General features: G+C 36.4%; 1 protein-coding gene across 2 annotated transcripts in view; it reads left to right on the forward strand.

The window, feature by feature from the left end:
- Positions 1–14,677, forward strand: part of UNC5C (unc-5 netrin receptor C) — a 334,483-nt gene that overhangs the window by 258,764 nt on the left and 61,042 nt on the right. For both annotated transcript variants that reach the window (XM_011356261.1, XM_011356260.1), the window contains exons 5-7: positions 6,210–6,390; positions 9,769–9,936; positions 12,430–12,594. In XM_011356261.1, the coding sequence (XP_011354563.1) occupies positions 6,210–6,390; positions 9,769–9,936; positions 12,430–12,594 (514 nt within the window). The remainder of the gene's footprint in view (positions 1–6,209; positions 6,391–9,768; positions 9,937–12,429; positions 12,595–14,677) is intronic.

The raw sequence follows: 14,677 nt of genomic DNA on the forward strand, positions 1-14,677 counted from the left end.
ATAGGCAGAGGGAGATGTTGCAGTTTTAAAGGCTGATCAGGAAGTGACTCACTGAGGTGATATCTTAAAAAAGACCTAAAGGAGGGAATGGAACAAACTATGCAGATATCTGGGAAAAGATCACTCCAGGAGGGTGCACCAGCAGACTCAAAACTCCCAAGACAGGAGCACCCCTGATGTGCATAAGGACCAGCAAAAGAGCCGGCATGCTAAAGTGAGGAGAGACAGGGAGAGAGTGTAGTCATATGCCACATAACAGCATTTAGGTCACCCACAGACCACATATACAACAGTGGTCCCATAAGATTATAATGGAGCTAAAAAATTCTTATCACTTAGTGACATCATAGCCATCATAACATTGTAGCCCAATGCATTAGTCACATGTTTGTGGTGATCCTGGTATAAACAAACCTACTGAGCTGTCAGTCATATAAAAGTAGAGCACATACAATTATGTGCAGTATGTGATACTTGATAATGATAATAGAAAATTATGTTACTGGTTTATGTATTTACTATACTATACTTTTAACATTATTTTAGTGTCCTCTTCCTACTTATTAAAAAAAAAAGTTTGCTGTAAAACAATATGCCATGTTGTACCAGCAACAGCTTCATACATCTCCTATTTATCAAGTCTCTTGCTTACATCATTTTCTCTTATGCTTCATTTAATCTTATTGTTTTATGCAGTAACTATACAAAGCATTTTGTATATGCTATACAAATTTGTGGCCCAGGAGCAATAGGTTATACCATACAGCCTAGGTGTGTAGTAGGCTAGACCATCTAGGTTTGTGTAAGTGCACTCTATGATGTATGCAAAACATTTATCAGACTGTATCCTGGTCATTAAGCAGCACATAAATGTAAAAGAAGTGATCTCAGAGAAGGCAAGGGTCACGGCGATGTGGGTCCTTGTAAGGACTTTAGCTTTACATTTAGTGAAATAGGGAGCCATTGGAGGATTGGAGATGTGGTGTAGCGTGATCTGATTTAGAGATAAAGATCACCCTAACTGCTGTGTTGAGAGTAGCCTGTTGAGGGCCAAGGGGGAAAGCAGAAGGTAAATGATGAAGGAGATGAATAATCCAGAAGATTTATCAGGACATGAACAATCCACGAGATTGCAATAATCCAGGAAAGAAATGATGGGGACTTGAACCAAGAAGCGGGTGGTAGTGAGAGGATGAAATTTCAATGTGCTGCTCTGACGTTAAATGGACAAGGGAAGAGGAAGAGAAGAGTTCAGGCCAAAATAGAGGTTTTTGTCTAAGTAGAAGGATGAAGGGCATTAACTGAGATGGGTAAGGCTGTGGGAGGAGCAAGTTTGGAAGGGCAGTTCAGGAGGTTGTTATTAGACAACTGAGTAGAGTTACAAGAAGGCAATTGAATATATGAGTCTGGAGTTCAGGGGCAATGTCTGGACTGGAGATAAATTAAGGAGTCATCTGCATGAGACTGGATGAGCTAATCAAGAACGTGAATGTGGATAGAAAATAGAAAAAAGAAGAGTTCCAAAGTTTGAGCTACCAGTTTGAGGGTTACAGACCTCAGCCCAAGGAAGTCATGGGGGATTGGGTAAGAGAGGACAAAAAACCAGGAAAGTGCTGTCTCCAAATAAAGCAAGTGAGGAAGCAGGAGAGACCAACTGGGTCAAACAGTGCTGCTGGGTCAAGTCAGGAGAGCATTGAAACCTCACCAGCACATCTAACAGAGTGAAAGTAATTGGTGACTTTGAAAAGAGCCGTTCTGGGGAAATGGTGCAGGTGGAGGCAGATTAGTATAAGTTCAGTAAAGATGACGAGGAGAGGAATTGTAAAGAGAATATAAACAACAATTCCAAGATGTTTTGTGAGGTGAGCAGAGAAATCTGAGGGTGACTAGAGGCAGAAATGAGTGGGATGGGATTCTGTTTTAAGTTGTAAAAAATAACTGCATGTCTGATGGAAATGATTCAGTGGAGAGAGAAAATGAATGATTTAAGAGAGAGCGAATTGCTGGGACTCACCCTTGAATAAGAGAAAAGAAATAGGATGTAGAGCACAAATGCAAGGTGACAGAGAGGAGCACAGAGAGCTGACCCAGTAACAAGACAGAGGGTACAGAACAGGCATGGGTAGGCACATCGCAAGAGCTTGGGAAGTTGTCTCATAATTGTCAGTTCTCTCAGAAATGTAGAAATCTTGATCATCAGCTGAAAGTGAAGCTAGGGAGTGAGGTAGTACCTAAGGAGAGAGGAGAAAGTATGGAATAGCTGTCTAGGAGTGTGGGGCAATGAACAAACAATAAAAATATGGTGTGATTTTTGAGCATAATTAATGGCCAAGTTGAGTTCTGTCATGAATTTAAGATGACCCCACTAAATATGGCTGTTCCAGTGCAAGGATTCAAAGGTGGTATAGGGGAAGATCACCCTGAAGTGAGAGAAGGATGAGAGGGTCGAGGGTACAATGCAAGGGACTGTAGATAAAGTCAAACATTGGGATTTACACTTGGTAAAAAGGAAGAGAGAACATGAGAGGGATGAGAGATAAAGTTGGTAAATTCAATAGGTTATGGGTCCTGTTGCACGTTTGTTGAAATAGAGAGAATGAGCAGGAAAGAAAATAGTAAAAGACGGGATGATTGAAACTGAGTTTATGGAGGGGATACAATTAATGGTAAAGACAAGAAGCAGGCCAGTGCTGCTAAAACTTTAATGTACACATTATGATGCACACTTTGAATCAGTAAATCTAGGTGGCAGAGCCTGAGATTCTGCATGTCTGTGGTGTTTCCAGGTGACATAGATGTTCTTGGTCCAAGGATCTCATTTAAAAGACAGTAGTCTGGAGTGGTATTTCTCGGTCCTAGCAGTAAACCACAGCCCCTTGAGGAGTGTAGAAAATATTGATGCTAGACCAGTCTGGACCAGTGAATCAGAGTTTCTCTGGGTTGGATTTAGAATCAATATATTATAAAAGTTCTCCAAGTTATTTTGCAGTGTAGTCTCTGGCCTAGAGCTATGAGTGTGAGTGAGACCAGAGGTTTTCTGGCCTTTGCATAATTAGAGGCCAAGATCATTGTAGGAAGGAAGTTTATGGAACTGAGGAGCCAAGATGTTGAGTGTCATCTTTTGATTATAAAATCATCCAAAATTATGTGGTGGATAAAATGACTGTGAGCTCAGAGGTCTGTAGATGATTACAAAAAATATAAGAATTGGATGACAAAATACGATGGCATGAGATTTAAAGCAAATTTCTTTAAATGAAAGAGAGAAAATGGAACAGACAATGCAAAACAAGGAGAACACTTACTAGACCCCCACGCCCAGTGGTTAGATTTTGGAAATCAAATATCTCCCATTTGAGGAGATTCCAGAAGAAACAGGAGCATCACAAAGAGCTAGGTTTTAGTGAGAGAAAAGTGAAAAAAAAACAATCTAAAAAGACATAGAAATTTTAGTAGATTTTGCTGCTGTATTCCAAGGCAGTGTAGAAAGGTTTAGAGACTTTTGGAGGATGAGTGACGGAGATACAAAAGCAGGATGAGAATTCTTTCTAGTACAGGAGGGAGCGATGACCTGCCATCTGGACCTGAGCTTCTGGTGCAGATGATGGTCTCGAAGCAGAGCGTTATGGAATACAAACAGGGTGTTGTGGCATGCCTGGGAGTAGGGAACTGGGGAGCGGAGGCTTGCTAGAAGTCAGAGAAGTCCTTGGCTCCCTTCTTCATTTCTACATCTGGTAGAACCCTTGGTTCCTTCAAACAAAGGCAAAAAAGTGAGCCCAGTGTGGAAAACAGACCAAATAGGAGTTTCTCTGGATAAAGCTAAAGTTTGGGGTGGAGATTGGTACACCCCCCACCCCACAGAGCCCATGGGCCTCCCCAACACTGGAGCTCCTCAGGGGCCCTCGAAGCTCCAAGGTTGGACACCCAAGGAAATGCTAAGTCATGTATAAGAAAGTGAAGACCATATACCCAGTAATCATGTAAGTCTTTTTAAATCTTTTGTCAACTGTTCCTATTGCTCTCTTTCTTATATGTAATGTACTCTTCATATAAACAAGTCATTTGCAATATCCTTTGGGATCTCTTTATATCATTTATGATCAGGCTAACCATACTGTTGTTAACGGATATTACATACATAGAAGAAACCCTGGTTTTGAACAGTCACAAGTTAGGGCAGACTCTCCAGAGGTAAATCATAAAGCCAAAGTTTGAATCCAAGTGGATTTTTATGAATGAGTTCACAGGAGAGACTCAAAAGTGGGTGGAGCAAGCAGGAGAGAAAAATAGAAGTCTGGAAAGAGTGTGAATTCAGGCTAAATCTCAAGGAGGCAGCTTCAGCCTAATCCTTGCAGGGGACTCTGGACAGTAACAGTTCAGATTCTTATACACCCTGTGAGACAATGCAAAGGGGGACGCTGTAGGGGAGGCTGTGAACCCCTAGGCACTTCCAGGAAAAGAGTCCAGAGCTTGAGGGCCACCTTTCAAAGAAAAGTAGCAGATATGGGTCCTCGAAAGAAAAGCACACAGAGAAAACACACGCACACACACACACGCACACGTACAATTGGAAGAGACCAAGACCAGCTCAGAGGAACCCGACAGTGCCTTTCTCTTTAAAGAGAAAGCTTTCTTTAGAATGGTATAGGTAACCTAAGTAAAGATTAGATTAAAAAATATAGATTAGTATGAGCTTTCCATTACTATCAAGTAGATGTCTGACAGTCTGAGTTTTGCTACCTTCCCTCGTGCACGTCTAGCAGGATCATATTATCACACACATAGGGCCTTGTTTTGAGAAAATCAAGGTCAAGTGGGTATGCGTATCTGATGAAATATACCGAGCATGGCTCTGATTGAATGTGCTGTCTGTATTTAAAAACATAATGCTTGCTTTAAAACGCCACTGTTTTGGATGGATTCCATTCTCTTTCTTATTTCCATTAGTGTAAATACCAAGAATGGTTACCTATTTCAAAATTTGCATTATTACAAATAGTTTCTCTTATCTACTTCCTCATACATTGATTTCAGGATTGTCGTTGGTTTCTGTTTTTCTCTTTAAATTGTGGCCTCTCATATGGATTAGAGAAGTATTATTTTAGAGTCCTTGCATTAGATTTAATTTAGAGCTGTGCAAAGTCAAGCCCACTGACAGATTTAGAGATTAATTTCCAGACCTCTTGTGGTGCCAGAGAAGCTCCTTAAGATTTTGAAAATGGCAACACTATTGACTCCCTACCACTAAAGGTTACCTGTATCCACATCCACACTAATGCAAAAGAAAAGTTTAAGTGTGGTAAATATCAATGTTGTTTTGCTTTATGGAAAAGACAAAAAACTGTGCAGAAATAAAAATAAGAAGAGATACAGAACAAGAAATAGTTTATCCTTCCTCATAAAGACAGCTTATACAGCTATATCTTCCTTCCTTTCATTCTGTAGAGATCACATTGCTATTTCTAAGTTGATATTATTTACATAGAAAAAAAGTAGTTTAAGGTCAGGTTCCCCAGAAGAAAACCACTAGCTAAAGATTTAATGCTAGTGATATACAAAAGGAGAGATTTGAGTATGACTTATGTACTATTTGGGTTGTATTGAGAGTTGGTAGAAAACCCTTTTTTCTGCCAAGTATTTTAGCTTAGTTGCATCTCCAAATATGTGTTTACTACATTTTAAAGTAAGTGCATTTTCAGGGAAATTTAATCCATATGTTTCAGCAAGGCTACATGTAAATCATTTAAATGTTGTTTTATTAGAGCTACATGATGTGTGAGATGCCTTTTGAGCTTTTTAAATAGTTCTTATACTCTTTACTGAAAAGCAGCAGGTAAATTGTGAAGAGTAAACAAATCAAATAACAAAAGGTTTGAGTTCCGTTTGAAATGTTTAGCCTATTATTCTTGGTTGGGTTCTGAACTTGGCAGTGCACATTCCCTGTTCCTGCCTACAGGGCAAAGTGAAAACAATTTGAACACTGTATTTCCCAATGGGTTCATTGACATTTGAGAATAGCATAGTACAGATAGAATCAGCATGTTTGGCAGGTAAGTGATACTTCATATGACCTCAGAAAGTTACTTCCTCCCAGTTTGCAGAAGTTCATAGCATGGAGCAATGTTATGCATATTGCAAAACCCAAGTTAGACAACCAGCCATTAAGGGATCCATACTGGTGAATATCTATTTCTCTTGTGCATCTTTAGGTGGAATGGTTGAAAAATGAAGACATAATTGATCCCGTTGAAGATCGGAATTTTTATATTACTATTGATCACAACCTCATCATTAAGCAGGCCCGCCTCTCAGATACCGCAAACTATACTTGTGTTGCCAAAAACATTGTTGCCAAGAGGAAAAGTACAACAGCAACTGTCATCGTCTATGGTGAGTGAGATTTGGGGGCTTAGTTTAGTTCATGTCAAACTGCAGTTTCTCTTTTTAATTTTAAAATACCAAACAAGAGGTCCCCTTTCAATCCCCATTGCTTCTCTCTTCCAGCTTCTCACTGCTTCCCTATTACTCATATAAAGACTAGACTTGGATATTCCTAGCCCTTTGTCAGTCAATTCATAGGGAAGTGAAAGGAATCTACCTAAGTGTCAGTAGATGGTTCTGCTTCCCTAAGTCTTCCCCTTTCCATATCCTGGACCACTGAGATCTAAAGGGAGTTTGGAGATGAAGATGCTTAAAGCAGCCTGCTACTACTTCTGTGGGCCTTGGTTCAGTCCAGTGATTGCAAATCCTTAGGTAAACTGGAGCTTACATGTTCCCCAAATACATCAGATCAACTTCAACTTCCTAGACCTTTCTTTACACACTCCATCAGAGGCATTCAGAGTGAAGACAAGCACTGCCACTCCCAAGTGGCCCTAATCCTAACCATGTAGCAAGGTTTAACATAATGACTTCTTTAGGAATCTGCCCTCCAACTCTCTGGCCCTTTCTAATCTATCTCATCTCCAAGCCTATCATATCTCTTCAGAACTAGTAAACAATTTCTCACTTAATTTTGCTTTGGCATATAATGTTTTATGCCCCAGTATGGTTTAGAACTCAGTGGATTTTTAGCCATTTCAGGAGTGGTTCCATGTCCCCAGCTTAATTTTTAAGTCCCTTTATGGATTAAGAGATAGCTCTGTACATTTATGTATTTCTCACAGTTTATACACATAGTAGGTCTTCATACCCTTGATGAGTTATTATCTCAGAGGAAACTGAGCAACCCTGGGAAGGATTTTGAGGTTATGCCACCTACAGAATGATATGGCTTTTAGAATGCAAAGAAAATTTTAATGGTTGTTTCAGTGTTAAATATACTTCAAGGCCTTAGCGTCTGGATGGCTGAAGGAGTGACAATCACTAGCAAGTATCTGGCTCATGGTAGTGACTTGCAGCAGGTAATACTATTCGGATAGATGTGTCTTCATGTGGTAGGAGTTATGAGAACAGAAACCACTGTGCATTTCCAAAGGCTGACTGTAGTGATGCTTTAAAACTGTTATTTTCATTGCAGGAGAGATGCATGCTATATGTTCTTAGTCCTCTGAATACTTTGAGGTTTAATTTCCTAGACAGATACTGACTATGTTGCCTTTCTTGAGTCACAATGAAATGTTTCCTACTTTTTGTCTTTTTCTAAACTGATGACTTAACAGCATTGAAAATACAAAAGAGAAATGAGACACATTACAGCATATTACCAATTATAAATAACTAATGAAGGCAGACTCTGTATAGATTTGTTACGTAGATGTTTAATACACAGGCAAATCTCCTTTCTTATGTATAGCAAACTTTCCATATCCAATAATTACAATAAAAAGTCACAAGAAATCAATAATTACAAGCCAAACATTGTCTTCAGGAAGGATCAAACATAAGTAGCAAGTATTTTAATTTCAAAAAACAACATCGGACCAGGGGTCTGGAGTCTTGTGTTCCAGGACTAGTTCTACCAGTAACTGACCTTCAATTGGTCATTTAACCAGGATGCTCAGGGCCCTTGCCACCTTCTTCATAAAATGGGAGAATAAGCCTAGGATCTTCAAAAACCTTTTTTCTTTAAAAGTTTATGATTATTCATTTCTCATTAAAATCCTAGTAGAACAAAACATGTATGCTGTAACTCCAAATATTTGCTTGCCGATATGCTAGTAAGTAATTTATATTGACAATTTCACAACATTCGGAGTTTTGTCAAATTGAACAGGTTAAGTTGCTTTTTGGAAGACTAACTGAGACTCTACCTAGCCATCTGCTTGTCCTTTTCATGGCCTCATAAAATAAGTTGTCCAAAGTTCACAGATTGGGCTTACCAGAAGTCCACAGAAAAACATATACATCTAACCAGTATTTCATTTTTGAGTCAGTTGTATATATTTATTTTTGTTATTGTTGTTTTTAGAATGCAAATATATATCTAATACAGAAAATTTGAGAAGCACAGAAATGGTGAAAAAAGAAAATACCTATAACCTTCCCAACTTGTCAGAGATAGTTTTAAAAAGAGTGATATATATACTACTATTTTCTATGCATAGATAGGATTTTGAAATAAAGAATATAAATCCATTTTTTTTACTTACAACATAATGTTGGAATATTCACCTATTATTAAATATACTTCTTCAACATCATTTTTAATGGCTGCTTAGAAGTCAATCACATGAAATACATGGTTCACTCTACCATTTTCCTATTTCTGAACATTATATTTTCAATTATTTATTTCTATATAAAAAATAACTACTGTGAAAATACTCATCTTAGTCTGTATATATAACACATTCATGATTATTCCCTATTGCACAGGTTTCTAGAAAAGGGGATGTGGGCATATGTTGTGCACATAAAAAGTTTGTGTTACTTGAATGGCTAACACTTTTTACTATATCAGGAGGCGTATGCATATACTAGTTGCGTCAAGTCTTAACTACTATCAAATTTTGTTAGAAATTGCTTAATTATAATAGTTTCATACACTTACATTACTGGAGTATTAAAATATATCAGAGTATTTTCTAGAGTGAGATTTCCATGAGTAAATAATGAACACAATGTTAGAGTGTAGATTTTATCATCTCACCTATACTAACATCACCATCAAACACTGTAATTAGCCTTTATACACAAAATAGGTATCCATTTCAATGACATCAACTAATTGCAAAATCAATCAAATAGCTACTCAATTAGTTAAAAATCCAGCAATATAAGACTTTATTTTTTAACCAGATTCAATGGTTAGTTAATAAAACTAACTACAAATCCTTAAAAGGTTATAAAGTTTATATATGCTAAAAAAAAAAAAAAAAATCAACCATCTGTTAAAAATCGGGTAAATGAGTTTATTCAGTTCTCATGTTTCAGATCCACTTACAGCCTTGGCATAAGGATATAAACACTTGTTATTTGAGATAAGCTGTCAAAAGTAATTTTTGGAGCTTAACTAGGTAAGGGGATGTATTTTTTTTTTTTAAAGAACACTGGCCAAGAAAAAGAGAGCACAGTCCTATTTACTTTTCTGAATAGGTTAGTTAAGTGTTGGTAATTTATTTTATTTATCTCTTTGCTTAGATTCTTCAGCTCTGCAATAAAACTATGAATGAAATAATGTTCAATGTCTCCTTTAGATTTGAAATTTTAGATTTTTTTATGATCACTTGGGAGATAATTTTTTATGTGTTGTGTATGGTTTGTGTGTCTGTCTGTGTGTACATGCTCATACATTTAATCCATATTTCATTATTTACCTCCTTTCAGTAAATGGTGGCTGGTCCACCTGGACAGAGTGGTCTGTGTGTAATAGCCGCTGTGGAAGAGGGTATCAAAAACGCACGAGGACCTGCACCAACCCAGCACCACTTAATGGAGGTGCCTTCTGTGAAGGGCAGAGTGTGCAGAAAATAGCCTGTACCACATTATGTCCAGGTAAATAATCCTGTGCTTTCATTCTAAATGTCTCCTACCGTTCTAGAAATACGTTTTAAGAGATACACACAAAGCCTTATTTTTGACCTGAATGTGTGATAAATATTATTTAAATTCATCATACCATTCAATGCTTATATTGCTTGGAAATCAAGTATTTTCCCCCAAAAGAGCACTCAACTTTATTACCTAAACATACAAAATAGTATAAAACAAGAGATTAAACACTTACGGTGGATCCAAGATTTCAAATTTTATAATTCAAGGGATTTGAGCAGCATTGAAAGCCATACATTTTAGGAATAATAACCCTTGATCTTCAGAGAGCCATAGAAATTAATTGGAACTGAAATTTAGAAAATGTTTTAGACTGAAATATTTGATATTTGGTGTCAGTTTATGGGCAAGGGCAAATAAAACATTTGGAATGAATTAAAAGGAAGTGTAAGCTTTGTGACACATAAGCTAATGGATTTTGAAAATACAATGCAGTCAGCTCTTTACTATCTGTACATGTTGTCACCTATTTTGTGAGTTATTTGCAGTAGTACCTATGCCAAGATTGCATTCCTCTGCCTCTGAACATATTTCTGTGCTATTTCATATTGTCACCAGCTCTTATCCCTAAGTAAACTAAGTTAAAATCTACCAAAATCAAAACCAAAACTCACTAAAATGCCTAACTGTACAATAAATTGAAAAGTTAAGCTAAAATTATTTTTAAATAATCCATAAATTTTATGCACTTTATTGAGATAGTTGTTATATTGCCAATTTGATTAATTAGATACACACTCTTCTTACTTTCTTTTATTTTGCCTAATTTTTGTCTGGTTTATTCTTTAGGGTTGAAGAAATGAACTAAAGAAAAAATGTAATATATATTTTATATTCCTGTGTTGATTTACAAATATCAAAACGATATCCCACACTAAACCCTTTGAGAACTTTTGTTTATGGAACACATTTTGATTCTTAGCCAGGCTTAGAATTTCAGTATTTTATCTTGTATTCTGTTATATTTTCTCTTGATGTTGACTTCCACAATTAAAAATGCACTGAGCATTTCAAGTTGAAATAAAAGTGTGTGTGTGTGTGTGTGTACATTTTGGGATGGTCTAGGTAGGTAAAAGCAAATGCCTTTTCTCCAGATAGCTAGGGGCTGCTTGTAGTGCCTGTACGATTCAAGTATTAATGATTTCATCATTTTTTTCATGTGGGCATGTTTATATCTCTTTACATAATGTATTTACATGATAATTTGAATATCAAATCATATAGTAGACTATTAAAATTGATATAATTTCTATAAATGTGCAGGTATAAAATGCTATGTGTATTAGATGTTCAATAAATGATATTTTTATTGTTTTACATTGAATTCCAGAAAATCATAATTGTTTATGTATTTCAGGGAAATTTTTTTAAAAAATTAACTCATCAATATTTTTATTCTGTTTATATAAGAACCTTTAAAGAATACATTTTAAAATATGTCCTTAATGAAATTTACTATATATATTTTTTCAAATTGGGATTGAAGTTGTATCCTTCTAAAATAAACATATATCAGTTCATTATCATTAACACTACTGACAAGCCAGCCACAAAAATTAGGAAGAAAGTGAGTCAAATCTAAATGACGGAATCACAACAAAAACAAAAAATAGTAATGTGACTAAAAATATTTTAAAAATAAAAATAGAAATGTATATACCATAAAATAATGGAACAGAATCATCAAATAATAAGTGGAAAATAATATAGTCTTTTCAAGAAGGCATTGAAGATCTCAGCAGAATCAAGCAGCCTGGATGAAAAAATAAAATAAAAAGAGTATATAAGACATAGATAATAGATAGGTAGATGTTAGATAGATGGATGGATAGATGAATGGATGGACGGATGGACGGATGGATGAACAGATGGATAGATGACAGGTAGATGATAGATGACAATAGATAGATATAGATAGATAGATAGATAGATAGATAGATAGATAGATAGATAGATAGATAGATAGATAGATAAAGATAGATGTGTGGGCAGATAGGTAGATTTCTTCCTCACTCTACTAACCTCTTCTCATTATTCCCACATAGATTTATTTGAGCTGCCCACATGGTACTGTGCATGAAGGAATATTAGATCTAAAAAGAATTCCCCAAATTTTGCCCTTTATAGAAAAAGAGGCACCACCACAATTTATTCTTATGTAGCTCCTAGTGACAGCTTTGGTTTCTATGTGTCCCAATAAGCTTCTTTTACTTTATCAGTAAGGAAAAGTCACACAGCTCAGAAGGAGAGTTCACAGAGCCCAGTCGTGTGCAGAGCATGCTCTACTTCCAGTAGTTGAAATGAATGTAGTCCTCCTTAGTGGGACATTTTCTTCAGTTGTGTTTTGTTTTGTTTTGTTTCGTTTTTATACCTGAGCTCTTATGCCCTAAAGAAACTTCTCTCTTTGACCTGATGCTGGGTTTTTTTCTGTGGCAGTGGATGGCAGGTGGACCTCCTGGAGCAAGTGGTCTACTTGTGGGACCGAGTGCACACACTGGCGCAGGAGGGAGTGCACGGCGCCAGCCCCCAAGAACGGGGGCAAGGACTGTGACGGTCTCGTCTTACAATCCAAGAACTGCACCGATGGACTTTGCATGCAGAGTAAGTCTGAGCAAAGAACAGACACTGGGGAGGTCTGAAATTTAACCGTTTGGATTTCCTTGAAGGAAATATTAGAAATTAAAAATTATTTGAACAACAAAAAAATACAATGATATACCAATATCCTTGTTCTCTCCCCAAATCGAAAAAGCTAAACTCTCAGGAACCAGAAGGAATAATAACTATGTCCATATAACAAATGGCATGCACAGTATTACATTCCGATGAGGAAACAGTGCTTTAGTCATTTCTAGAGGTGCTGTCATTTTTTCCAGACCAGGGAACCACTACCCGATTTTATTAGAGTGCACAAGAGGACATCCTAAACATCTCATAGGGTCACATGACTTCCAAAAAAGTAAGCTTCATTGCTGTTAACAAGCTAGTACCCATGGAGTTTAGAGGGGTGCATAACATACATAAGGACAGGAAACATTTCTGCAGGTAGATTTACCAATTTACAGCAAGTGTTTAGTGGGATCATCTTCACAACTTGAAAATGCTGGATTTTGTTAGAAATTATAATGTTTATTTAAAAAAATAATGTTTTAAAAAAAGCATAGGTTTTAAAAATAGGTGTAGAAGATTGGCTCAGGAATATCATGAGTGCTTTAAGCTAAATATTCCCCATTTTTCATACTTTATTCCTTTGGTTTTCTTAACAAAATGGTTGTTTGGTTTTCATACCTGTGAACTCTTACCCATTTATTGAAGAGCCCTTAGCTGTACAAAACCTACCATCTCCTTCATGACCATGAATTAAGTTACTAAGAGTTGTTCTGAAATCACACCTATACAGATGAATAGATCAAACAACATACTGTCTTTGATCTTAACTAATGGTGGCCAAATGTTGACATTTCTTATAACATATCACCATTGCTTGCACAATACAAGACACCAAATTTATTTGTGTAGAAGCATTTGTTTTTGTCATATAAGAAGAAAATATTTTATTCTCACCATTTGTGAAATTCTGTTTACTTTGCAGAGTTTATACACACAGGGACCTTTAAAAATAAATCTTACTTAAAATACAAATAAGTAATTATGTTGCGGATACAGAATAAAAATCCAAAGGCCTTTTATTTTTCTGTCTATGATAGGTTGCATCTTTTGAGAGCTGGCTGCTGCTGAGTGTAAAAAGCACAGCTTCTGATTGTGATTTGGGGACTGCTGCTGTGCATCTCACTGTTTGTACCTAAAATGCAAGAATGAAAAGAATACAGCTGTTTTACTAACCATATATCCAGAGATACAGGGTTTGTTCTAGGCGTGAATTTGAGTGAGAATTAAAATAAAAATACATGGAAGTTATTCTTTTAACATTTTTATAATTTAGTATTCTTCCTTTTAGTGTTTGACAAATTGATTCATGTGATCGAAAAGTAGCAATATTTGAAATTTCTCTCTCTTACTCTCTCTTTCTCTCTCCCTCCCTCCCTTCAAACCTCCTTACTCCTTCACTCCCTTTTTCCTTCTCTCTCTTTCTCTCAATATTATATTTCAGCTCTGGGTGATTTAATGCCTACTGCTTCTATTGTGCATATTTAAAAATTCCCAAAGTAACCTATTTAACAAAGAATACAATGCAGCAAGATGGAACACAAATATTTGGATTAAAATCAGTCAGTTAAAAAACTATTTTATTTTACAATTTTGATTTGCTATAGTAATGGCCTCTAGTAAGTCAATAAACTCTCCCATCTGCCCTCCTATATCTACTCTAGTGCAACAGTGAATTGTAGTTTGTACTATTGATTTCCTCCGTGATAAAAACCACAGAGATATTGCTGTGCTGTGTAATTATAGTATTTTACAGTGTCAGCCATAGTTTCTGTTTACCAGTAAGCTGGGCATTTATGGCATAACATTGTTGACAAAGTCTTGCAAAGAAATGGTGTTGCTCTTGACCTTTATTTTGGAAAACAGAGGCTTTCTAATAGTGAAAGTATCATGCCTGCAAGAGGAACGAGTCGATATTAGAAAGAGAATGGGAGTAGAAAAGACAGCCAGAAAATTGCAATTGATGGTTAGAAATTATCACTTAAAGTTTACTTACTTTAAAAGAATTAATGTCTTC

The sequence above is a fragment of the Pteropus vampyrus genome, unplaced genomic scaffold, assembly GCF_000151845.1.
Source record: "Pteropus vampyrus isolate Shadow unplaced genomic scaffold, Pvam_2.0 Scaffold25, whole genome shotgun sequence".
In the NCBI taxonomy this organism is placed as follows: Eukaryota; Metazoa; Chordata; class Mammalia; order Chiroptera; family Pteropodidae; genus Pteropus; species Pteropus vampyrus.